General features: G+C 43.1%; 1 protein-coding gene across 3 annotated transcripts in view; it reads right to left on the reverse strand.

The window, feature by feature from the left end:
- Positions 1–3,145: 3,145 nt before the first annotated feature.
- The window catches only part of PLA2G7 (phospholipase A2 group VII), a 43,196-nt gene continuing 21,816 nt past the window's right edge, over positions 3,146–24,525 (reverse strand). For 2 of the 3 annotated variants that reach the window (XM_040427305.1, XM_040427306.1), the window contains exons 2-11: positions 22,675–22,824; positions 20,263–20,413; positions 18,493–18,586; positions 18,033–18,101; positions 15,417–15,570; positions 13,463–13,576; positions 10,710–10,801; positions 7,935–8,105; positions 5,156–5,304; positions 3,146–4,966 (exon numbers count right to left, since the gene is read on the reverse strand). In XM_040427305.1, coding sequence (XP_040283239.1) covers positions 4,854–4,966; positions 5,156–5,304; positions 7,935–8,105; positions 10,710–10,801; positions 13,463–13,576; positions 15,417–15,570; positions 18,033–18,101; positions 18,493–18,586; positions 20,263–20,413; positions 22,675–22,773 — 1,206 coding nt within the window. In that variant the 5' untranslated portion in view covers positions 22,774–22,824 and the 3' untranslated portion in view covers positions 3,146–4,853. The remainder of the gene's footprint in view (positions 4,967–5,155; positions 5,305–7,934; positions 8,106–10,709; positions 10,802–13,462; positions 13,577–15,416; positions 15,571–18,032; positions 18,102–18,492; positions 18,587–20,262; positions 20,414–22,674; positions 22,825–24,525) is intronic. The other variant, XR_005778136.1, reaches the window with a different exon arrangement.

The following is a 24,525-nucleotide window of genomic DNA, read 5'->3' on the forward strand; positions in this document are numbered from 1 at the left end:
GGATTCTGCACCACGAGCCTCCAACAATCTTAACTCCTGTCTTGCCACACGAGAACTATGCCGTAGCTTTCCCCTCACATCAGAGTTAGGTTGGGGCTGCAATGCAATCTTGGTCACAGGGTGACTTGCAAGTTCCCACAACCGTGACCCTAGAATAGGATAAATTCCAACAGTGCAGTTTATTTTCTTACAAACCTAGGGCCGCATTTGTGGCAACTTCTGAGCCGCAGTGTGACCCCATTTAGTTCAATGGCTGCAGGTCATGCTTTGTAAGCCCATCCTTAGGTGGCCAATACATGCCACACCAGCCTACCTCAGTTGCTGGCTCGGTCTCCAGCGCACTATCCCACTTATCTCTGTGGAGAACACTTTTGTCTGTATTTTGTGCTGAAAATACAAAATGCATTTAGATATATATATATTATTATTTTTTTTTTTTAAATCTACTGTATCTTCTGTGTTGAGGGACCAGGAGGCATTGAGGGAGTCGGAGGGATTGGGGACTATATAACTTTTTTTTTTTTAAATGCCAGACAGCCCCTTTAAGTTGTAGCTTGTAAGTGTAGCTCAACTTATGAAGCACGCTGTGTCTCTTGCCTGACATACACTACTCACAAAAAGTTAGGGATGTTTGGCTTGTGGGTGAAATTTCAGGATGAACCTAAAATGCACTATAACCTTTACAGGTGAACTTAATGTGACCTTCTCTAAACTTTTGAATGCACATGTCCAACCGTTCAATGTTTCAGTACTTTTTCACAACTTGCTGTTCTCTAACAAGGAGCTTAATGGCAATATTCACTACAGGTGTTTGATCCATGAATTGCCCAATACATTTCCTGGTTCAATTAGAATTGGTATTTAAACAGTCCTCCTTATGATGCTGTTCACATTTTAACATCATAAGACCAAGACGACACCTAACAATGAACAGTAACTCGCCATTGCGAGGCTTCAAGCAGGATGTTCTCAGACAGAAGAGGCGACTGAGCTTAGAGTGTCATCAGCAGGTTGTATCATAGAGACTGGAAGAGTCACAGAAAGGCAAAGAAGTGGACATCCTTTGGCCACATCCCACACTGATGACCGCTTTATTGTCAACAATGCCCTGGGAAACAAGATGATGAATGCTACACAACTCCAGGCACATTTAAGGGAGGTGAGAGGCACCCAAGTGTCGCGACAGACCATTCAAAACCATTTACATCAGCGTGGTCTGCATGCTAGACGACCTGAAAGGGTACCTGACCACACCAGGCACAGGCGTCGTCGTCTTGCATGGGCCAGGGAGCGTCTACCCTGGACAAGGGACCAGTGGGTCTCAGTGCTGTTCACTGATGAAAGTTGATTCACGCTGAGCAGAAATCATGGCCACCAACGATGTTGGAGACATCAAGGAGAGTTTTATGCATCAGCCACAGACGAGCCTTTGGTGGCGGTGTTACAGTGTGGGCAGGTGTGTCTAGTCAATACAGAACTGCCCTACACTTTGTGAATGGTACAGTGACAAGCCCATACTACATGAATAACATCATTAATCCAGTCATTGTGCCTCTGCATGAACAACACAGGTCTAATTTCATCTTCATGGACGACAATGCACCAACTCATCGAGGTCGCATCATTAGGGAGTGGCTGCTGGAGACTGGGGGACCTCTAATGGAGTGGCCTGCACTTTCTCCAGACCTGAATCCCATTAAAAACCTATGGGATCAGCTGAGTCGCTGTGTAGAGGCTCATAATTCTGTACCCCAGAACCTCAATGACCTGAGGGCCGCCATGCCTCAACAGATAATAAGTCGACTTCTGAACAGCATGAGACGTCATTGTCAAGCTGTAATTGATGCCCAAGGCCACATGACAAATTATTGAGACACTGACATTTTTTTTGTGGGGGTATACCCAGCACTGGTGTTGGCTTTTGTTTCAATAAATTGTTTGAAATGAGGAACTCTCCATTGCTGCTTCTATGTAAATGAACTACTTTCATGATAGAATATCACTGTGGTGTGTAGTTTCTACGGTTTCCATAAATTTCATCCGAAAGCCAAATATCCCTAACTTTTTGTGAGTAGTGTATATTACTGTCTGCAGGAGATGCTTGCTAGCACAACCATTGTTCACCTAAGGCCTCGTGCACATGACTGTATGTTTGTTACACAGCCAATCCTGTGGTTTGTATGCAGATCCATTTATTTCACCACGTGCAGTCTGCATCCATTTGTACGTGCTGCAGTCCCACAAAAAAATAAAAATAAATGAATGTGCAGACAAGGATAGAACATTCTTATAGAAGGAAAAAATAAAATAGTGGCATGCACATGGACAGGATCTGCAGTTTGTGGAGCACAAAACATACGTTGTGTGGATGAGGCCTAAGGCTCACCTGCTAATCTCTTATGCAGGTCAGTCTGTAATCACCCACTAGCTGGCCCCCTGTAAGGCTACTTTCACATATGCGTTTTGGTTTCAAGTTTTGAGATCTGGCAGAGGATCTCAAAATCTGACCAAAATGGTTCAGTTTTGATTACACATCAGGATGCATCTGTTCCATTAGAATGCGGTTGTGTGAAATTGAAACAGAACCAACCGTATCAGTCACTAAATAAATTGAAAGTCAATGGGTGACCGATCCGTTTTTTGTTTTTTTTAAGATCCTAAAAAAACTGATCCTGCACCATTGACTTGCATTGTTTTTAGTGATGGATGAGTTTTGTTCCGTTTCGATGACTGGACACTAAGCGGTGTCCGGTCACAAAGCGGAATGCTGACGGAACAGAAGAAGACATCCTGATGTACCTTGGCCCAGTTTTGAGAGCCTCTGCCGTATCTCAAAACCGGAATGCCAAAACGCATATGTGAAAGTAGCCTAAGGCTACATGCGGAAAAACTGCCGTGTAATACAGTACTGGAATAGTGTATGAGATTAGACAATTGTCATGTGCACTTAGCTTTTTTTCCATGCAGAAATTGACCTGCTGTGCGTATGTAGAAATCCTCAGCATGTCAATTCTTTGTGCAATTATAGATTTTTTTTGTGCGGATTTCAACAGAAGGCTGATATCTGTGGCAAAACTGCATGAAATCCGCACCACAAATGGCAAGTAACACATATGGTATTTGGTGCAGAAATCCCCAAAAAAAACAGATTTTTTTATTTTATTTTGAAATCAGTACTTGTGTGCAGGTACCTTTGGGGCGCCTTCACACGCTGCGGCTTTTGTTGGAGAAATTTCTGCAACGCAAAATCAGTTCCATTCACTTGAATGGGGTGGCGAGCACATGGATCCGCAAGCCCAAATCAGGGGACTTTAACTCATTTTCAGTCGCGGAAATTTATGCAACAAAAGCCGCAGCGTGTGAGTGCACTCCATGGGTACCTGCGAGGAAAAAAAAAAAACACAGTACCAGCAAAATGTATGAAATTACACAAATCTTTGGTACACTTAGATTTTTATTTTTTTTCCTTCGTGTGAATTTAGAAATCCACAGCATGTCAATTGTTTGGGTGATTTTTAGTGCCGATTTCACCCTTTTCAATGGAAGGGCAAGATCTGTGTAAAATCCGCATGAAAAACACAGACTTTCTGTTCTGAAATCTGCACTTGTGTGAACGGCCCCTAATACTCCTCTTCCTGCTAGACTGCAGGTGTTGAATGCATTGTGTAACATCATCTATAAAAATAGTTAATTATTCCATTAAAAGCTCCAAGTGCAAAATCATTCAGTAAAAGACAACCATAGACATCTCTGGTTTCAGCCATGAGTTGCTAGTGGTGCAGCCATGGAGACAGTAGTGTATTTTATCAATTATTCATAAATCTGTGATATGTCCATTATTTAGAGCACCATGTCTTCTGGAGTATCCTGTTGCTTCTGCCAGTTCTCCGTTGTCAGGTCATAAATCAGATCTCCAGACTCCTGCTTCACGGAGCCTCATTTTCTTAATTATATGTACTTTTTAAATCATCAGATCCCTGATGTAATGGAAATGGTCTCTCCATGCACTGCTGAGCTCCAGCTCAAACACAGCAGCCAGTCTTGCAAAGCTGAGCTGCACCGTAAGACACGGGGGAGGGAGAGAGCAGCACCCTGATCCTTTGCAGAGACCGAAGGTAGATTGCAGATTACTATACACTCTAAATGACACAGTGCAGTATTACTGATTGTAGCAGTGACCTAATGGAGTGAGTAGCAGGTAACTTTCATCTGCGTCAAGTGTATACTGGCTGCCAGGATCATAAAAATTGTGACTTATAGAAAATTATGGGGATCACACACTTCTACGCCTATCCAGTTGTAAAACACCACCGTGCATAACCATCCAGAAAGTAGAAAAGTTCTAAAGAAATCCAGAACATATTCCAGTCTATATCTATTCGAAAATGAATAACGTAGTCTAATAATGTGTCCCACTGCACCTCTCACCATCTGTGATGTAATGATGTGTCATCAATGTATGAGGTAGAGGTCCGCACCTCCGACAACCTGTGATGTAATGATGTGTCCTCCATGTAAGAAGTAGAGGCCCATGATTAAATACTGTGTCATCCATGTATGAGGTAGAGGTCTGCACCTCCCACGACCTGTGATGTCATCATGTGCTATCCGGGCAGTGCGCCTCTCACATCCTGTGATGTAATAATACGTTCTTCATGTATAAGGTACAGGCCGACGACTCACGTCCTGTGATATAATGTGCTATCCATGTATGAGGAACAGAGTCGCGCCTCTTATGTCCTGCAATTTTATAATGTGTCATCCATGTATGAGGTACAGACTTGCAACTCTTGTGTCCTTTGATGGCAGGTAAGTTACTGTACAACACTGGTACTTGGGCATTTCTGCAAGTGTCACTTGGAGGCTTTAGAATGTGCTGGAGGTAGATCAAGGTTGGTGCCAGGAATGACAAATTCTCCTTTTCCATCAATGAGAGGGTCCCACTGGTTAAAGTCTTTCTGGAGCCCTAAGTGATAAAAAAATAAAAATCAGAACTTATCAGGGACCAGAGTATCAGATCTAAGGGGATTAAGGCTTCACATTTCACATTTGCCCTTGAGGCTGTGTCACAAGTTGCATCATAATCTACAGGAATAACAGTGCCGCACTATTATGGAGCCTCAGTGACTCCCTCCCCTGTTGTTCTGGCACTCACCTAGATGCCGCTGTAGGAAGGCTAATGTAACGTTAATAATGATGTCCATCCCCACGTACGGATCAATCTCTCCTTTCAGCTTGAATATTTTCCCAATCAGGTAACCGGTCAGAAAGGTGAAGTCTGGGAAGCTCTGGTGGACGCTGCCCCTACACAGACAAGCAATTTTAGATGATGCCAAAAAAGGAGCTCACCATTGACAAAAAGAATTAGTAACATAGCTTTTAAGTGGGTTATCCAATGAAAGGGTCACTGATGAGCTTTCCAAAAAGTTTTAAAATGTCATAGCAACATATGAAAGGTTTTGATCGGTGAGAATCTGCTGAGATTTCCCCCGATCGCTAGAACGAAGAGGCACTCAGGAATGGAGATGGGCCATAAACTCCTCTTGGGAGAGGCTTCTGCAGCGAGGACAGCGCGCTATGTGAACACTACTCTCTCCTCATTTGGCATTCAGACCCCCATCAATCAAAACCTTTAATATATCACTGACATATCAAAAAGTTTTTGGAAAGCTCAGTAACCCTAATCATTTTTGTCGAAAGTCTTGAAATATGTGGGTTAGGAATACCTTCAGAGCAATTTTTTTTATGATTACATTTTAGTGATTTTGGGCTAAAAAATTATTTTTTTAAATTGGTCTTTATTAGAAATGTTCTCCAGTTTCTGAGTAACAGGGGTTAAAAATCTCCCTATTTGCAAGCGGACACTGTTTTCTTTGCATCGTATCTTATGGCTCGTGTAGCTCTCATCTCTGATCTCCTGACCTCATAAACACTTATTTAAGCCATATTCTTATCAGTTTGATAAGAATTCAGGAGATCAGAGAAGTGCTACACATGAGCAGTCAGATATGGGATTCAAAATAGAAAGTGTCAGCTTGCCAACAGACTAATTTTTAATCCCTGTATCTTAGAAACAGCAGAACATTTTTTAATGAAGACCAAGTGAAAAAAATGATTTTAAGCCCAAAATGAGTAAAATGCAATAAAAAAAAATACTTCAACAGTGTCCAAAGCTTTTAAGTAGTTTTCAGTTTTTGTAAAAGTGAACCCCTTTCTTCTTTGTTTGCTTCTATTTGTTCCTCCTTGGTGCTTCTATCAATCTGTGCACCCAGGGGAGTCCTCTGGACAGAATCAGTCTCTATTCCCTTTGGCAACTAACAATATATTTCCCCCTTATGTTCCCTGCTGAAGAAGTCTTCTCAATTAGGTCTCATGCACACGGCTGTTGGTTGGCCGTTCCGTACATTGGAAACAGCAATTTGTGGTCCCCAATGCGCGCGCACAGCATCTGTGCGGTTGGCGCAGACGGATCCAGACCCATTCAACTATTATTTTGCAGTGCGGAGGCGCGGATAGAAGCCCCACGGAAGCACTCTGTAGTGCTTCTGTGGGGTTCCGTGTAGGGATCGACCGATTATTGGTTTTACCGATATTATCGGCCGATATTGAGGATTTTGACAGCATCTATTTTGCCGATATACCGATAACATATTGGGAACACAGAACGCGCTGCTCTCAGTGCTCTGTGTTTCCTCAGCAGCACAGGGGAGAAGGAAGCAGTGTCTCCCTCCCCCTGTGCTGCTGCTGCCACCAATTAGAGGCGAGAGGACAAGAGAAGGGGCGGGGCTGTGGCCACCGCTCCACCAATGAAGAGAAATCTCTCATTAATTCATATACAGGAGGCGGGAGCTGGCTGCAGAATCACATAGCCGGCTCCCGACCTCTATGAGCTGTAGCTGCGATCTGCGGTAGTTAACCCCTTAGGTGCCACGGATCGCAGCTACCGCTCATAGAGGTCGGGAGCCGGCTATGTGATTCTGCAGCCAGCTCCCGCCTCCTGTATATGAATTAATGAGAGATTTCTCTTCATTGGTGGTGCAGTGCGCCCCCCAGCCAAGCCACCCCCCCCCCCCCCCAGTATTAATCATTGGTGGCAGTGGCCACAGGATCCCCTCTCCCCTGCTCCTCCGATCGGAGCCCCAGCAGTGTAATCCTGGGGCTCCGATCGGTTACCATGGCAGCCAGGACGCTATTGAAGCCCTGGCTGCCATGGTAAGCTCCATGCTGCTGTGTGCACAAAGCACAGAGCAGCAGGGAGAGTGTGAGATCTTATTCACCCTGATAGAGATCTATCAGGGTGAATAGGACAAGGGTTCTAGTCCCTAAGGGGGCTAAAAGTTAGTAAAAAAAAATATATATATATTTAAGTATAAATGAAAAAGAAAGATTTACAAAAAAAAATTTTTTTTCCAAAAATGAAAATTCCCAGAATATCGGTATAAATTATCGGCTATCGGCCTGAAAGTTCACAAATTATCGGTATCGGCCCTAAAAAAATCAATATCGGTCGATCCCTAGTTCCGTGCCTCTGTTACGCACCGGACCTTCCGGATTGCGGACCCATTCAAGTGAATGAGTCCGCATCCTTGATGCGGGATGCGCACGGCCTGTGCATGCATATTGTGGACCCGCTGTTTGTGGGCCGCAATATGGGCATGGCCGGGCAACGACTGTAAGCATGAGCTATTATACTGCATTGCTGCTGCACAGGCTCCACTCCTTCCTGCCAAGCAGCTCAGTCACAACTCCATCCAACGCACCATGAACATGCTTGCAAAAAGGAACTGGGATCCTTGTACTAGTGATTGGTGCAAGCCCCAGTGACAATATGATGCTTTAACTAATGGCCTTGATAATCTGCAAAGTGTACATTACTTGTGTATTGAACATGATGTACAAATGATAGAACTAAACTAGTACCAGTATACACTTACTTGATGGTGATCATCTTCCTCTCCACGCTAGTGGAATACATCTTCTTCATGAGTAGAATGTTATCCACCCACTGGAATTTCTCAGAGTTCACAAATATAACGGGCTGATGAACAGTGGAAAATAACTCCTCTCTCAGAGAGTACATCCAGGCATCCAGTGCAACACCACACCTAACACCAACACACACCACATTGTGATTTCACCTCTTGATGAGCTTTCAATATGGTTATACTACCCCACTACTGAAAAATAATATAGCTACTGTAATACTACTGCCTGCTATGTATAAGGATATACAGTAGCTACTTTAATACTACCTCCCATGTACAAAAATATTACTACTATAATACTGCTCCTATGTAGAAGAATATAATTACTATAATACTGCTCCTATGTAGAAGAATATAATTACTATAATACTGCCTCCTATGTACAAGAATATAACTACTATAATACTGCTCCTATGTACAAGTATATAACTACTATAATACTGCTCCTATGTACAAGAATATAACTACTATAATACTGCTCCTATGTACAAGAATATAACTACTATAATACTGCTCCTATATACAAGAATATAACTACTATAATACTGCTCCTATGTACAAGAATATATCTACTATAATACTGCTCCTATGTACAAGAATATAACTACTATAATACTGCTCCTATGTACAAGAATATAACTACTATAATACTGCTCCTATGTACAAGTATATAACTACTATAATACTGCTCCTATGTACAAGAATATAACTACTATAATACTGCTCCTATGTACAAGAATATAACTACTATAATACTGCTCCTATGTACAAGAATATAACTACTATAATACTGCTTCCTATGTACAAGAATATAACTACTATAATACTGCTCCTATGTACAAGTATATAACTACTATAATACTGCTCCTATGTACAAGAATATAACTACTATAATACTGCTCCTATGTACAAGAATATAACTACTATAATACTGCTCTTATGTACAAGTATATAACTACTATAATACTGCTCCTATGTACAAGTATATAACTACTATAATACTGCCTCCTATGTACAAGTATATAACTACTATAATACTGCCTCCTATGTAGAAGAATATAACTACTATAATACTGCCTCCTATGTACAAGAATATAACGACTATAATACTGCTCCTATGTACAAGAATATAACTACTATAATACTGCCTCCTATGTACAAGAATATAACTACTATAATACTGCCTATGTACAAGAATATAACTACTATAATACTGCTCCTATGTACAAGAATATAACTACTATAATACTGCCTCCTATGTACAAGAATATAACTACTATAATACTGCTCCTATGTACAAGAATATAACTACTATAATTCTGCTCCTATGTCCAAGAATATAACCACTATAATACTGCTCCTATGTACAAGAATATAACCACTATAATACTGCTACTATGTACAAGAATATAACTACTATAATACTGCCTCCTATGTACAAGAATATAACTACTATAATACTGCTCCTATGTACAAGAATATAACTACTATAATACTGCTCCTATATACAAGAATATAACTACTATAATACTGCTCCTATGTACAAGAATATATCTACTATAATACTGCTCCTATGTACAAGAATATAACTACTATAATACTGCTCCTATGTACAAGAATATAACTACTATAATACTGCTCCTATGTACAAGTATATAACTACTATAATACTGCTCCTATGTACAAGAATATAACTACTATAATACTGCTCCTATGTACAAGAATATAACTACTATAATACTGCTCCTATGTACAAGAATATAACTACTATAATACTGCTTCCTATGTACAAGAATATAACTACTATAATACTGCTCCTATGTACAAGTATATAACTACTATAATACTGCTCCTATGTACAAGAATATAACTACTATAATACTGCTCCTATGTACAAGAATATAACTACTATAATACTGCTCTTATGTACAAGTATATAACTACTATAATACTGCTCCTATGTACAAGTATATAACTACTATAATACTGCCTCCTATGTACAAGTATATAACTACTATAATACTGCCTCCTATGTAGAAGAATATAACTACTATAATACTGCCTCCTATGTACAAGAATATAACGACTATAATACTGCTCCTATGTACAAGAATATAACTACTATAATACTGCCTCCTATGTACAAGAATATAACTACTATAATACTGCTCCTATGTACAAGAATATAACTACTATAATTCTGCTCCTATGTACAAGAATATAACCACTATAATACTGCTCCTATGTACAAGAATATAACTACTATAATACTGCTCCTATGTACAAGAATATAACCACTATAATACTGCTACTATGTACAAGAATATAACTACTATAATACTGCCTCCTATGTACAAGAATATAACTACTATAATACTGCTCCTATGTACAAGAATATAACTACTATAATACTGCCTCCTATGTACAAGAATATAACTACTATAATACTGCCTCCTATGTACAGGAATATAACTACTATAATACTGCCTCCTATGTACAAGAATATAACTACTATAATACTGCTCCTATGTACAAGAATATAACGACTATAATACTGCCTCCTATGTACAGGAATATAACTACTATAATACTGCCTCCTATGTACAAGAATATAACTACTATAATACTGCCTCCTATGTAGAAGAATATAACTGATGTTATTAGTTTGACAGGAATAATTACCCCGGCACAGATGTAATTCATCCTCTTTACAGAAATACCTACCTAAACCGTGAGTCTCTACCAAGAGCTTTGATTGCTGTTGCTGCACCAAAAGAATGTCCCGCCACTGCTACTTTTTGAACATCAATAGAATCCTTAAAAGATAAATGTTAATAGAATATAAAATATCAATAATAGAAAATCCTTAAAAACTATAAGGAAAAAAATAGAACATGTAAAAAACAAATAAAAGCGGCCAAACTAGAGACCGAGAGATTAATTGCCAAAGAGAGTAAAACTAACCCTAAAATGTTCTTCAATTATATAAATGTTAAAAAGTATAAAGCTGAAGGTGTTGGCCCTTTAAAGAGTAATGAGGGGGGAGTCGCAGAGAGCGACGAGGAGAAAGCAAAGCTGTTAAATATTTTTTTCTCCAATGTATTCACTGAGGAAAATAAACTGTCAGATGACATGCAGAATGCAAAAATAAATTCCCCATTAAAAGTGTCCTGTCTGACCCAGGAAGAAGTACATCAGCGGCTTAAAAAGATTAAAATAGACAAATCGCCAGGACCGGATGGCATACACCCCCGTATCCTAAAGGAATTAAGTAATGTCATAGCCAGACCCTTATTTCTGATATTTGCAGACTCTATACTGACAGGGAATGTCCCACAGGATTGGCGCGTGGCAAATGTGGTGCCAATATTCAAAAAGGGGCCAAAAACAGAGCCTGGAAACTATAGACCGGTAAGTTTAACATCTGTTGTGGGTAAACTGTTTGAAGGTTTTCTGAGAGATGCTATATTAGAGCATCTCAACGGAAATAAGCAAATAACGCCATATCAGCATGGCTTCGTGAGGGATCGGTCATGTCAAACTAATTTAATCAGTTTCTATGAGGAGGTAAGTTCTAGACTTGACAGCGGCGAATCAATGGATGTCGTATATCTGGACTTCTCCAAAGCATTTGACACTGTACCACATAAAAGGTTAGTATATAAAATGAGAATGCTCGGACTGGGAGAAAACATCTGTATGTGGGTAAGTAACTGGCTGAGTGATAGAAAACAGAGGGTGGTTATTAACGGTACACACTCAGATTGGGTCACTGTCACTAGTGGGGTACCTCAGGGGTCAGTATTGGGCCCTATTCTCTTCAATATATTTATTAATGATCTTGTAGAAGGCTTGCATAGTAAAGTATCAATTTTCGCAGATGACACTAAACTGTGTAAAGTAATTTACACTGATGAGGACAGTATACTACTACAGAGGGATCTGGATAGATTGGAGGCTTGGGCAGATAAGTGGCAGATGAGGTTTAACACTGACAAATGTAAAGTTATGCACATGGGAAGGAATAATGCAAGTCACCCGTACATACTAAATGGTAAAACACTCGGTAACACTGACATGGAAAAGGATCTAGGAATTTTAATAAACAGCAAACTAAGCAGCAAAAACCAGTGTCAGGCAGCTGCTGCCAAGGCCAACAAGATAATGGGTTGCATCAAAAGGGGCATAGATGCCCGTGATGAGAACATAGTCCTACCACTATACAAATCGCTAGTCAGACCACACATGGAGTACTGTGTACAGTTCTGGGCTCCTGTGAACAAGGCAGACATAGCAGAGCTAGAGAGGGTTCAGAGGAGGGCAAATAAAGTAATAACTGGAATGGGGCAACTACAGTACCCTGAAAGATTATCAAAATTAGGGTTATTCACTTTAGAAAAAAGACGACTGAGGGGAGATCTAATTAATATGTATAAATATATCAGGGGTCAGTACAGAGATCTATCCCATCAGCTATTTATCCCCAGGACTGTGACTGTGACGAGGGGACATCCTCTGCGTCTGGAGGAAAGAAGGTTTGTACACAAACATAGAAGAGGATTCTTTACGGTAAGAGCAGTGAGACTATGGAACTCTCTGCCTGAGGAGGTGGTGATGGTGAGTACAATAAAGGAATTCAAGAGGGTAATAATATTACAAGCTATAGCTACTAGAGAGGGGTCGTTGATCCAGGGAGTTATTCTGATTGCATGATTGGAGTCGGGAAGGAATTTTTTATTCCCCTAAAGTGGAGAAAATTGGCTTCTACCTCACAGGGTTTTTTGCCTTCCTCTGGATCAACTTGCAGGATAACAGGCCGAACTGGATGGACAAATGTCTTTTTTCGGCCTTATGTACTATGTTACTATGATACCTAGAGAAAAATGTTCAGTGCAGGCAAAAGTTGTAAGAATGACACAAATTTTGGTTTTCACACAGTTTGCGGCTTTTTGTCAGATGTTTCTATACTGAAGGACAATTGTAAGCATTTCATGAGTTAAACTTCATGAATGTCAATTATAGTTAAAGACTCAATATTTCCAGTGTTTACCCTTCTTTTTCAGGACTTTTGTAGTTGGTCGAGCTGCTGGATATCATCTTCTGGACCAAGTTCTGACTAATATAAACCCATTCATGCTTGGAGTTTATCACGATTTCTGTGTTATTGTTGTCCACCTTCTTTTTGAGAATTGACCACAGGTTCTCAATAGGATTGAGATCGGCAGAGCTTCCTGGTTATGGACCCAAAAATTCAATGTTTTGTTCACAGAGCCACTTAATTATCACTTCTGCCTTGCCATCATAATGGAAAAAGCTTTGTTCATCACCATGGTTGCTCCTGGATTGTTGGGAGAAGTTGCTCATCCAAGTGAGTACAGCAGCATTTGGCCATTTCTGGCGAACTTTAAAACTTCGTACAACCTCATAACATGGTTGCCACTCCCAAGAGACATAACGTGCTCCTATTTGATACCAACCTTTAATAACAACCAGTTGAAGTTGGATGACAATGCATTATTGACTGGTTTTCCAGCATTGATGTCTAGCAGGAGGTCCAAGGCTTGTAAACATTCATGTGTTCGTTTCTGGACCTACAAGAGAAAACACAGGAGCATTTCTAAGGGTACTTTTACACTTGCATTAAACTTTTCTGGTATTGGGATCCATCCTAGGGGCTCAATACCGGAAAAAACTGATCATTTTTATCATAATGCATTCTGAATGGAAAGCAATCCGTTCAGGATGCATCAGGATGTCTTCAGTTCAGTCATTGTACGTTTTTTGGACAGAGAAAATACCGCAGCATGCTGCAGTATTTTCGCCGTCCAAAATTCCAGAACATTTGCCGGAATGCCAGCATTATTTTCCATTGAAATGCATTAATGCTGGATCCGGCCCCAAGTGGTTTCGGAAAAACGGATCTGGTTTTGAGGTCTGCGCATGTGCAGACCTTTAAAAATGTGAAAATGATAAATACCGGATCCGTTTTTCCGGATGACAAGCGGAGAGACAGATTCGATATTGCAATGCATTTGTGAGACGGATCCGCATCCGGATCCCTCTACAAATGGTATCCGTTTGCATGCAGATTGCCTGATCCGGCAGGCAGTTCTGGCGACGGAACTGCCTGCCGGAATCCAACAACGCAAGTGTGAAAGTACCCTAATTCCAGTCAACACAGTGATGAACAGAACACATGTACACATACAGGGGACTTACAAAGAACGGCTTTTTATACACCGGTCTTAGTCAAAACTGTCTTGGAGTAAGATGTGACAAATGAAGGGGCACAGGCCTCAAAATGAATGTCACATCCTTTGTTTGTGCGGCCGGAAATTCAAACCTAGCTTTGTGCTATAACGTATGCTAGTCTCTGACAAATTTGTTGGCCCGTGGGAGGCCGAGCATGGTGGGAATTGTAGTTTTACAACAACTGGAGAGCCGCAGGTTGGCCATCCCTGGCATAGATGGTGATAGATGTCAGATCTCATGCTTTTTCCTGCCAGGGTCTTACTACTGTATTTGAAGGGTCATGTCAGTGCCACACACACACACCTTCTTGTAAAAGGGGCATTCCCATCTTGGATATTGGGGGCATAGCGCTAGGGCAGGCATCCTCAAACTGCGGCCCTCCAGCTGTTGTAAAACTACAACACCCACAATGCCCTGCTGTAGGCTGATACCTGTAGGCTGTTCAGGCATGCTGGGAGTTGTAGTTTTGCAACAGCTGGAGGGCCGCAGTTTGAGGATGCCTGCGCTAGGATATGCCCCTAATGTCTGATAGATGGGGGTCCCACCAATACTTAGAATGGAGCCCGCAAAGTGCAGGAGGGCGCACCACGCATGTGTGTCCGCCCTCAATTCATTTCCATGGGACTGCCGAAAACAGCTGAGAGATATGCCTCCAATGTCCAAGATGGGAATACCCCTTTAAAACCGTGTAGTTAAAGAGGTTTTCTGGAATTAACATACGGATGACCTATCCTCAGGATGGTTCCTCAGTATTTGATTGGCAGGGGTGCTGGTAATCGGATGCCCACCATTCAGCTGTGGCAATCTGGTGATCGCTGCGACCTCTCCCTAGGTCAGTGATGTCACGTTCATTGGTCACAGGGCCAAGCACAGCCACTGTACAACGTATGGCGCTGTGCTTATAAGCTGTGAGGAGGCCGCCCCCAACTCAAACAACTGATCAGCTGGGGTAACAGCCCCATGTAAGGGTGCTGCCAATCACCCGATGAACAAGCTCATTCAGCAGGTGATGGCATCTTACACAAGGCATCTAAAATCATTATCAGTCGTCCAGCACGTTGCGCTGTGTAAAGCTTTGCAAAACACTGCAAAAAACATGGAATAGAAAAAAATAAAAATAACAAAAAGGCATGTAAACATACCCAAAAGATAATGTGAATGATAATTGTGCTCCTGTACCTGCTCAAATCGGAGAGGAAACTCGTCTTCTCCCGCCGGTGGAGCCTTGTTGTAAATCCAGACTTCCTCCAAAGGTTCACGAGAGTCATCTTGCTCACTGCTATCAGCGGAGGAGTGCTCCCGCAAGTAAAAGGTGGCAGACGCAGATTCATCTCTATCAGACACCATGTAAGAGACGTCTTATACAGACACGTAAGGACTTTTCTACACTAGGCAAGAAGCACTTGGCAGTGGGTACGCCTTAACCGGTGTAAACATACTAAGTGTCCATTCTAGTCCGTAGTTCTGGGTCCGCATCCATTCCGCAATTTTACGTAATGGGTGCGGACCCATTCATTTCATTGGGGCTGCAAAAGATGCAGACGGTAGTTCCGTTCTGCGGTCCCGCAAAAAAGATAGAGCATGTCCTATGCTTGTCCGCAATCGTGGATAAGAATAGGCATTTCTAATCATAGGCCTGGCCATGTGCGGATGTGTGAATGGACCCTTATACTAAGTGCTTTTTGCCAGGTTAAAGGGGTTATCCGACCCCCACCGCAAAATTAATTACCGCTACGAATGTGTCTATAATAAAAACAAAAACACTCACCTATAGAAAGTTGCTGTGTTCCAGCGCCAAAGAGCCTGTCCCTGCTGCATCCGATGCCCGGAGCACTAGCAATGTGGCATCCTGTCTGTGGTCACAAATACTATTGCAGACATTCTCTGGCCTCTGCAGTGCCGTGTCCCTGAGCGGCACATGACCTCGAATAGGACGTGATAATAATGGGGAACGGAAGCAGCAGGAAGGGGAACCTTTCTTCTGTAACAGAGCGGCTTTCAACAGGTGCGTGGCTTTTTCAGGACTTCACAGTACACTACACACATTACAGGCGGTAAGAAGTTTTTGGTTTAGGGGTCAGACAACTCCTTCAAACTAATATCTAAAATATCAAAATGCTGTGTTAACTTGGGTGGATATCCAGGAGAGGAGTCAGTGGAGTCACTGGTCATATTAGTTATACATTAGGGAACCTATATAAACTGACCTACCAGGGTCACATATATACAAATATTACTCCTACAATATGTCCAAACAATCATAAAATAACAATTCCTTCATTTCATCATTATATTAATATTAAAACCATAGAAACGCGTGCACATAACAAAAGGTGAAATAAATACATAAGTGAGGGACCACTGGAAGAAGACTAGCGATATTCCTCTGCATATCAGAGCAGACAAAAACTTATAATAGCATATTAGCTCATCATTGTTCACAAAGAAGAGGTAATTCTAATGATGAAATGGTATAAATATATATCCAAAACTGTAAACCATGTGCAAACCTAAGATACCTCTGCCATACCATACCTCTGTCTCCCTCAATTACCCAAATGGTTTTAATATTAATATGATGATGATATAAAGGAATTGTCATTCTATGATTGTTTGGACTCCGAGTGATCTGGGTACACGTGTAACAGTTATAGATTAGGCCACATGCGCAGCCTGACGATCCACTAATGTCATGTGGAAAATTGTTTTATAACCTGCAGCACATGTAGCTCTGAGGCCATGCAGCGATCACACATCTTACTTTTACCGTCATTTCATGCTGGCTCTGTTATGGGGGGGGGGGAGTAGAGAAGGCTGGCTCTGTTATATGAGGGGGGGGGGGGGGGGGGAGTAGAGAAGGCTGGCTCTGTTATGGGGGCAGTAGAGAAGGCTGGCTCTGTTATGGGGGGGGGGGGGGGGGGGGGGAGTACAGAAGGCTGGCTTTGTTATGGGGGGGGGGGGGGGGGAGTACAGAAGGCTGGCTTTGTTATGGGGGGGGGGGGGGAGTAGAGAAGGCTGGCTCTGTTATGGGGGCAGTAGAGAAGGCTGGCTCTGTTATGGGGGGGGGGGGGGGAGTAGAGAAGGCTGGCTCTGTTATATGAGGGGGGGGAGTAGAGAAGGCTGGCTCTGTTATGGGGCAGTAGAGAAGGCTGGCTCTGTTATGGGGGGGGGGGGGGGGGAGTACAGAAGGCTGGCTTTGTTATGGGGGGGGGGGAGAGAAGGCTGGCTCTGTTATGGGGGGGGGGGGGGGGGGAGTACAGAAGGCTGGCTTTGTTATGGGGGGGGTAGAGAAGGCTGGCTCTGTTATGGGGGCAGTAGAGAAGGCTGGCTCTGTTATGGGGGGGGGGGAGTAGAGAAGGCAGGCTCTGTTATGGGGGCAGTAGAGAAGGCTGGCTCTGTTATGGGGGCAGTAGAGAAGGCTGGCTCTGTTATGGGGGGGGGGGGGAGTACAGAAGGCTGGCTCTGTTATGGGGGCAGTGGAGAAGTCTGGCTCTGTTATGGGGGCAGTAGAGAAGGCTGGCTCTGTTATGGGGGGGGGGGTACAGAAGGCTGGATCTGTTATGAGGGGAGTACAGAAGGCTGGATCTGCTATGAAGGACTGAAGATTTATTGACATGTTTGAAAGTCTTCAGTTGTGGCCATTTCATTTTGCCATGGTAAGGATGCTGCGGTCGATGACGGCAGATACCATCTGACTGTGTCAGATACAGAGCCGCCTGTCAATGGCCTCCTTGGTCTATGCGGAATATAACCCAGAAATATGATGGACTGCACACTGCATGGCGCAATATTCACCTGTGCTCCACTGCAGCAACTACAAATCCCTGAGAGGCCAGCCCAATGCAGAAGGTAGAATACAAGGTCCTGAAGATGAAGAAAACAAAAGTCACACAATGAAGAAGATAACACAGAAGCCATGTACCACCAGACGAGACCTGTGATTTACCAACACAGAGTATTACCATTAACTGTCCAGTGACATGACACTGATGTCCTAGGATATCTATATCATCAGAATCATGACCCCATGCTAGCCAGGAGGAGCAAACGTACTTATTTGAGGTCACCATCTACCATATATTACTATCAGAAATGCTGGTGCAGGTATCAGATCTCAATCCAAAATCGAGCAGCTTATGGAATTTTGTAAAATGTGAATGGAAATCCATATTCACTGCATGATGTCGTCATGTCAGCCTCGGAGGAGAACCTCTGAGGGTCTTCATAAAGGTGGAGAGCATGATATGTTCGTTACCTGAAAGCTCCAAGGCCGTGGGAGAACACAACCAAAGGATACTTCTCTCCTGACTTGAAAGGTGCGTTCAGCTTTGCCGGACACTTGACGGAACCTACATAAAACATAAAAGAAACAGGTCATCTGTAAGACGTTATTACAGATGTGTCAGCAGGATCAACCCTATCAAACAAAACAATACCTTTCTTGTGAAAATGAGCTGCGGCGTTCCAAAAATAAAACAGACTCCCTCTTTATGCAAATTAGGGATTTGGTGCACTAGGGGTGTGGCCTAGCTCCTCGGTGCACCACAGATCCTCAGCTTTCCAGTGGCGGCCTTATTTACATTTTTTTGGGAACGCCACAACTGATTTTTACAAGACAGGTCTCATTTTAATCAGCAGGGTTGATCCCGCTAACACGTGCTCCTTCAAGTCAATACAATATCTTTACATATTAGCAAAACCCCTGACAGGCTGCAGTTCACATCTTAACTTCTGGGTGGTGAAAAACAGACACATAGGATAGACAACTCAACTCAAGTATCCCATGTTTTTTTCTCGTACCACTTATCTCGGGATTTGTTGAGCCTAAAGCCAATTCTGTGGGAATTGTTTAAATATCTTTTAATACATTTTTAATTAAAAATAATAATAAAAAAGGAAAAAAAAAAAAATGGTATTTTTTACCAAATCATATTAAACTTGATTTTAGTTTTGTCCCACAAGCGGTGTTTTACTTCTCAAGTGTATTCTTTTTATTATAACGCATTGGATTACTTGCAGGATTCTGCTATGCTTCCATCCAGAAAGTATGTGTCTTCATGAGACAACTCCAGCTGCTTGCACCAGATTCAACAGGGAAGCCGCATCCAGCCAGTTATTTCCTCCTGGAGGGGGGGGGGATATACGATATTACATAGCGGCCATTAAAATGAATGGTTGACCATGTAATACTTAGTTGGCTCCAGAATGGGAGATGCTCCTACAGAGTGGCTCTCTATTTTGTCTCACAGAGGGAAGTCCTGTATGGAGGAAACCCTAATCTTTGTCATTCGTATACCCTCCTGGGGCACACACACTGAGCTTATCCTCGTGAAACAACCTTTTTATAGTAAGCATGGCATAACACCAGAAAACCTCCTTAAAGTGTAGCCCCACTTTGCAGCTATCCACACTGAAGTATTAGGAAACCCACTGTATAGCAATTTCCTCTTATGTTTGCATCAGTAAATGCCATATGCTCTTCTTAAGCACTTGATGTTCATTTTGAAATAACTCAGAACGTAGGGTTAATGCAGAGGAACGACATCCGGAGGCCCCTGTTTTGTAACTGGCTGTCACGTAATACCACATTTCCAGCCGTCTGCAGCTTCCCTGGTGAGAGCAGTGGGCCAGAAGCCTGGACAGCGGCAATCCGGGGCAGCCTGTGTCAGAGAAGGGGCTGTCCATTTGGGTCAACTCCTTCAAATGAACCTTATAGAGAGGGTGCTCTGCCCACCCAACCTGACCTCTATCTAACTCAAGCCTTCTATATACTGCATGGATGGTCATTTACCTGAACGTCCGCCATAGGCTGCATAAGAAGAATGGGCTGTTTGCACTGGGGTCTCTGGACCTGTGATAATCAGACTATAGGGGTCTACATGAGGTGAGAGTGTTAGGACATTGCTATACAATGGATATCATAGTATTTAGTGAAGACCACAACTAGAAAGTGGGGCAATAAGACGTTCTGTCCAGAGGCTGAAGAACCTTACAGAGATGATGGCGGCCCTTTATTAAAACCTACCGAAATAATAACTGAGGATGAAATCCACTATAGTGCGGTTGAGCTTTAACGTGTCTGCCAGTCCCCGGTAGTACTCTCTCCTGGGGATCCAAGTGGCCTCTTCATACTCATCGCCGTCCACGCATGGGTAAAATAACCGGAGGAAGCTTCCCTGAAAACGAAGGGGCAGACGTTCAAAATAAGAATTGCCATCGCTACATCTGGTTATTACCTTTGTTGAAAAAGTGAATGGGCAGAACAGCTGTTCAGAGCGCTCTGCCCCTTCGGTTTTGCTCAGTTTTTGAGTGTGTGGATACAGGATGTTTTCATCCACACACGGGGAGAAGCTGCAGCGGCATTGCGGGGACCAGGAGCGGCACAGGAAGCGGGATCCCGGGTAAGTATATTCAGTGTGAGGAGCCTGGCATAAGGGGGTGCTTTTTTTAGGATTGGATAACCCCCTTTAAGGCTTCGCTCACATACACTTTCTCTGGCATTTTTCCCTAGCCATAAAACTAAGGCCCCATTCACACGTCCACAATTTCGTTCCGCATTTTGCTTAACGGAATTGCGGACCCATTAATTTCTATATGTGCTGCCCGGATACGGTATTGCGGACCCGCACTTCCGGGTCCGCAATTCCGTTCCCGAAAAAAAAAATAGAACATGTCCTATTCTTGTCCGCAATTGCGGACAAGAATAGGCATATTCCAAAAGTGCCGGCGATGTGCGGTCCGCAAAACACGCTACGGACGTGTGAATGGAGCCTAATAGTGTTTCTTTGCATACAGCATGCGATTTTTACGTTGTTTCTTTAGTGACATTTTTGTGATAATATGTTTGAATTGAATGGTGTTTTACTCTATAGAGAAAGAGATGAAATAAAAAATGTTTTAAAAAAAGACTGAAAAACAAAACATTCCTTTAACATGCTGTTCGAAAAACATGCTTCTGTGCCCATCATTACATAAACTTTCAGCCAACAGTGCTGAAAAGGTCTCAAAAACCAGTGTGTGATGAATCCACCCTAAGCGTTCCTTCACATATACTACTGTCCCTGGCGTTTTATTGGGTCCTAAAAACGCCCAGAAAAAAACCATGGCTGATTTATTCAGCTTTGTTTGAAATGTTTTTTAGATCTTTTTTTGCCCATATAGTGTATTGTCGTGCATGTGGTGGTTTTTTTTGTATTCCTAGTGTTTTTATTTTTTATTTTAATAGGAAAGTATGTGCACACCTGTGATGTCACTTCCTCTGGAGAGTATGGGGGAAAAAAACATTGGAAAAAATGTCATGAAAATGAAAACACACACACTGCACATGCGTTTTTGGAAGGTGTGAAAAAAAAAAAAAACTCCAATGATGGCAGGTCTGCATGGTCCAGACGGCTGGCACACCTGATCCAACCCCTGCCTGCCAGGTGAGTCACTGATGGGTGTGTAAAGATATGCAACATCACTAATATTTGTAGATGGAGCCCATGACCTGTTCCCATCTGCATCGCAGGCAGCAGCTGTAGTAATTCTTCACATCGCTCTCTTCCTCATTCCTCTCCTATCAGAAGTACATGATGTTACCTGATGATTCATCAGATTATGGAACTGAAACTGAAGGCCCCTATACGAATGCTCGATCCTGATACCTGTCCTCTGGAGCAGTCACTCGTTCCTCATTGAAGCAGACACCTAAGTCATGGTTTTGGGCCGCAGATCGTCCTGTGTAAACGGGCATCTACTGCCCTGAAACAATGATTCTCTATGGGGATGAGCACTGGTGATGGGACCGTCACCATACAGAGGAGATGGCTGTTGCATGTCAATAAATGCAGCTTTCAACCTTGTTTGATGAGCGGGCAATTATCGGGAACTAATGGTTCGTTCGCGATATTTACCTGCAAAGTCGGCCCATGTAAATGGGCCTTTAGTTAACTACACCAACGGCTTGAACCAGTAAACCGTATGTGTAATAGCGTACATAGAGGAGAGAGGTCCTACAATAAAGACTGCAATGGGGAACACTCCGAAAAAGACACATGGGAAAAAATAAAATAAAAAAAACACTTCAGGAGCAGCATTTCTCTCGGACAGCTTCTTCTCTAGAGCATGCCAAGGCATTACATAAGAAAAGGAGCACAGTAGAGCTATTAAAATAAGAATTATTTTAAATCTTATTTTTAAAGGCTTGTGGGTGGGTCTCCTAAAGACCCACTGTTCGAAGTGAAAATACAAAGATGCCCTTTAAATGAAGGTTTGCCTATAACACCCTTTAACCCTTTTGCTTGCGCCAGAGAAAAATACAGACCCCACATCAAAAATTGAAATTTTTTGAAATCTTCCTCATGGCCGCTTCTCTGTGTGCAGGTGGTAATAATTCATCCTAGGAAGAAAACAGGACACATCCACTAGAATAAAGAGGTTAGAACGAGTCCATTACCTGAATGGTGTGGTTGCTCATCAGGTCAGTACAGCCCACGGCATGGGGTCCTTTCCCTTGGGGCATCCCACAGAATTGGACACTGCTGTAACTCCCCATGGTCCGTGGTACCTTGTGCGTCACAAAGCGGGTGGCTGGAGACTTCTGAGCCTGGAAAATAAATGATGGGATGCAGTCACCTACACAATGTCATTCCCATCGCACAGGTTTATGGCATGCTGGTGCACCTTCTATTCACTACAATGGGGTTTGTCTATGAATGCGCCACCGCGTCTCTGCTGGGCGCTAGAATTTGTCCCCCTCCTCATTCGAGGTCTCAGTTTTCACATTCCCCAATGATCTCACATTTATGGCATATTCATTAGGTCATGAGTATAAGATTAAGGGTAGTTTGAGATGGGCGTGCCCCTTGTGGAAACTGTATTCCCTGTTATGGACGCTGCTCATCTGGAGTGGAATAGGGGATAAGTTGCCTTAATGGGACAGCCCCTTTTAGTTTTTGGCTTACAGTTAGCTGTGGGGTGGAACTTAGCAGAGCATTCTGGCCTTCTGCTGCAGACGTAAGGAGGTTCCTGCTGCAGCCGCGGGGAGGTTCCTGCTGCAGCCGCGGGGAGGTTCCTGCTGCAGCCAGTTGTCTTACAGCCTCGCACACCATTGTGAAAAAGAGGTGTAGTACGTCCAGCCTCATGAGGCACACAGAGATCTTCATATATTTATTTAAAGAGCACCTGTCAGCAGAATCAATCCCAATAAACAAAGTGTGCTGCCTGGTAGGGTTGATCTTGCTGATTAAATTGATACCCGTCTTGTGAAAATCAGTCGTGGCATTTCAGAGAAAAAGACCATTATTTTATGAGGGATTCGTTGTTGAAGGATGTCGGAGGTGCACCTAGGGGCTAGGCCCCACCCCTTGGTGCATTGAAGCTCTCATTCGCATAAAGAAAACAAGTATCATTTTAATCTTTCTACCCTCTGGGACCCGCACCTACACAGAGAACGGAGCTCCAAAAGTTGTGGAGGGCGCACTGCACATGCCACCTATGGGACCCCCACCAATGCCGGGTCTGGCCACCATCAAGCGCTCTCCCCATACAAGTGAATGGGAGCGCACCATGCATGACCGCCCACCGCTCCTATTCATTTCTATGGGGCCGACAGAAATAGCTGAGCCAGCGCTCTGCTGCCCTGTAGAAATGAATGGAGGGCGGCTGCGCATGCGCAGTGCTCCCTCCACCACCTTTCCCACTCCATTCTCGGTGTAGTTGCTGCTCGGCTATTTCTGTCGGGTCCATAGAAAGGAATGTGAGAGGTGGCCAGTCATGCACAGTGCGCTCCTATGGGGAGAGCACTTGGTGACGCTCCTGAAATGCACCATGACATGTATCAGTGACAACTAGGAGCCCCTGTACGCCAGCATCACAAAGCAATCACATTTATTACATGTTCTCCCATTCACTTAAATGGGCACCATGCAAATCCCCACTGCTGCGGGAAGGAACAGCTGCCCATAGCTTCCCCCAGCGAAGAACTGCTGGAGGTTTCATCCGACGGACGCCAAGACATCCCTTACATAGAAATGTGCTTCCGGATACTTATGTACAGTCTCTATGGGAAGCTCAGCCATTTGTAATCCATGTCTCCTGCCTTCTGAGGAAGCTACCGCCAGTCAGCCATGTATTCCCATTATAGGTATGTACCGCATATTCACTGGCTGCTTGGCTCTTTCTGCCAATCCCATGAAATGGATGGAGAATGGATGTGCACAGCGACCTGTCCGCCTCACAAGGTGACCCCCATTTTGGAAATAAATGCAGGTCTCTGACCTGCACCCATCAGCAGGGGCAGATCTAC

Source organism: Bufo bufo, chromosome 4 (assembly GCF_905171765.1).
Source record: "Bufo bufo chromosome 4, aBufBuf1.1, whole genome shotgun sequence".
NCBI classification, from domain to species: domain Eukaryota; kingdom Metazoa; phylum Chordata; class Amphibia; order Anura; family Bufonidae; genus Bufo; species Bufo bufo.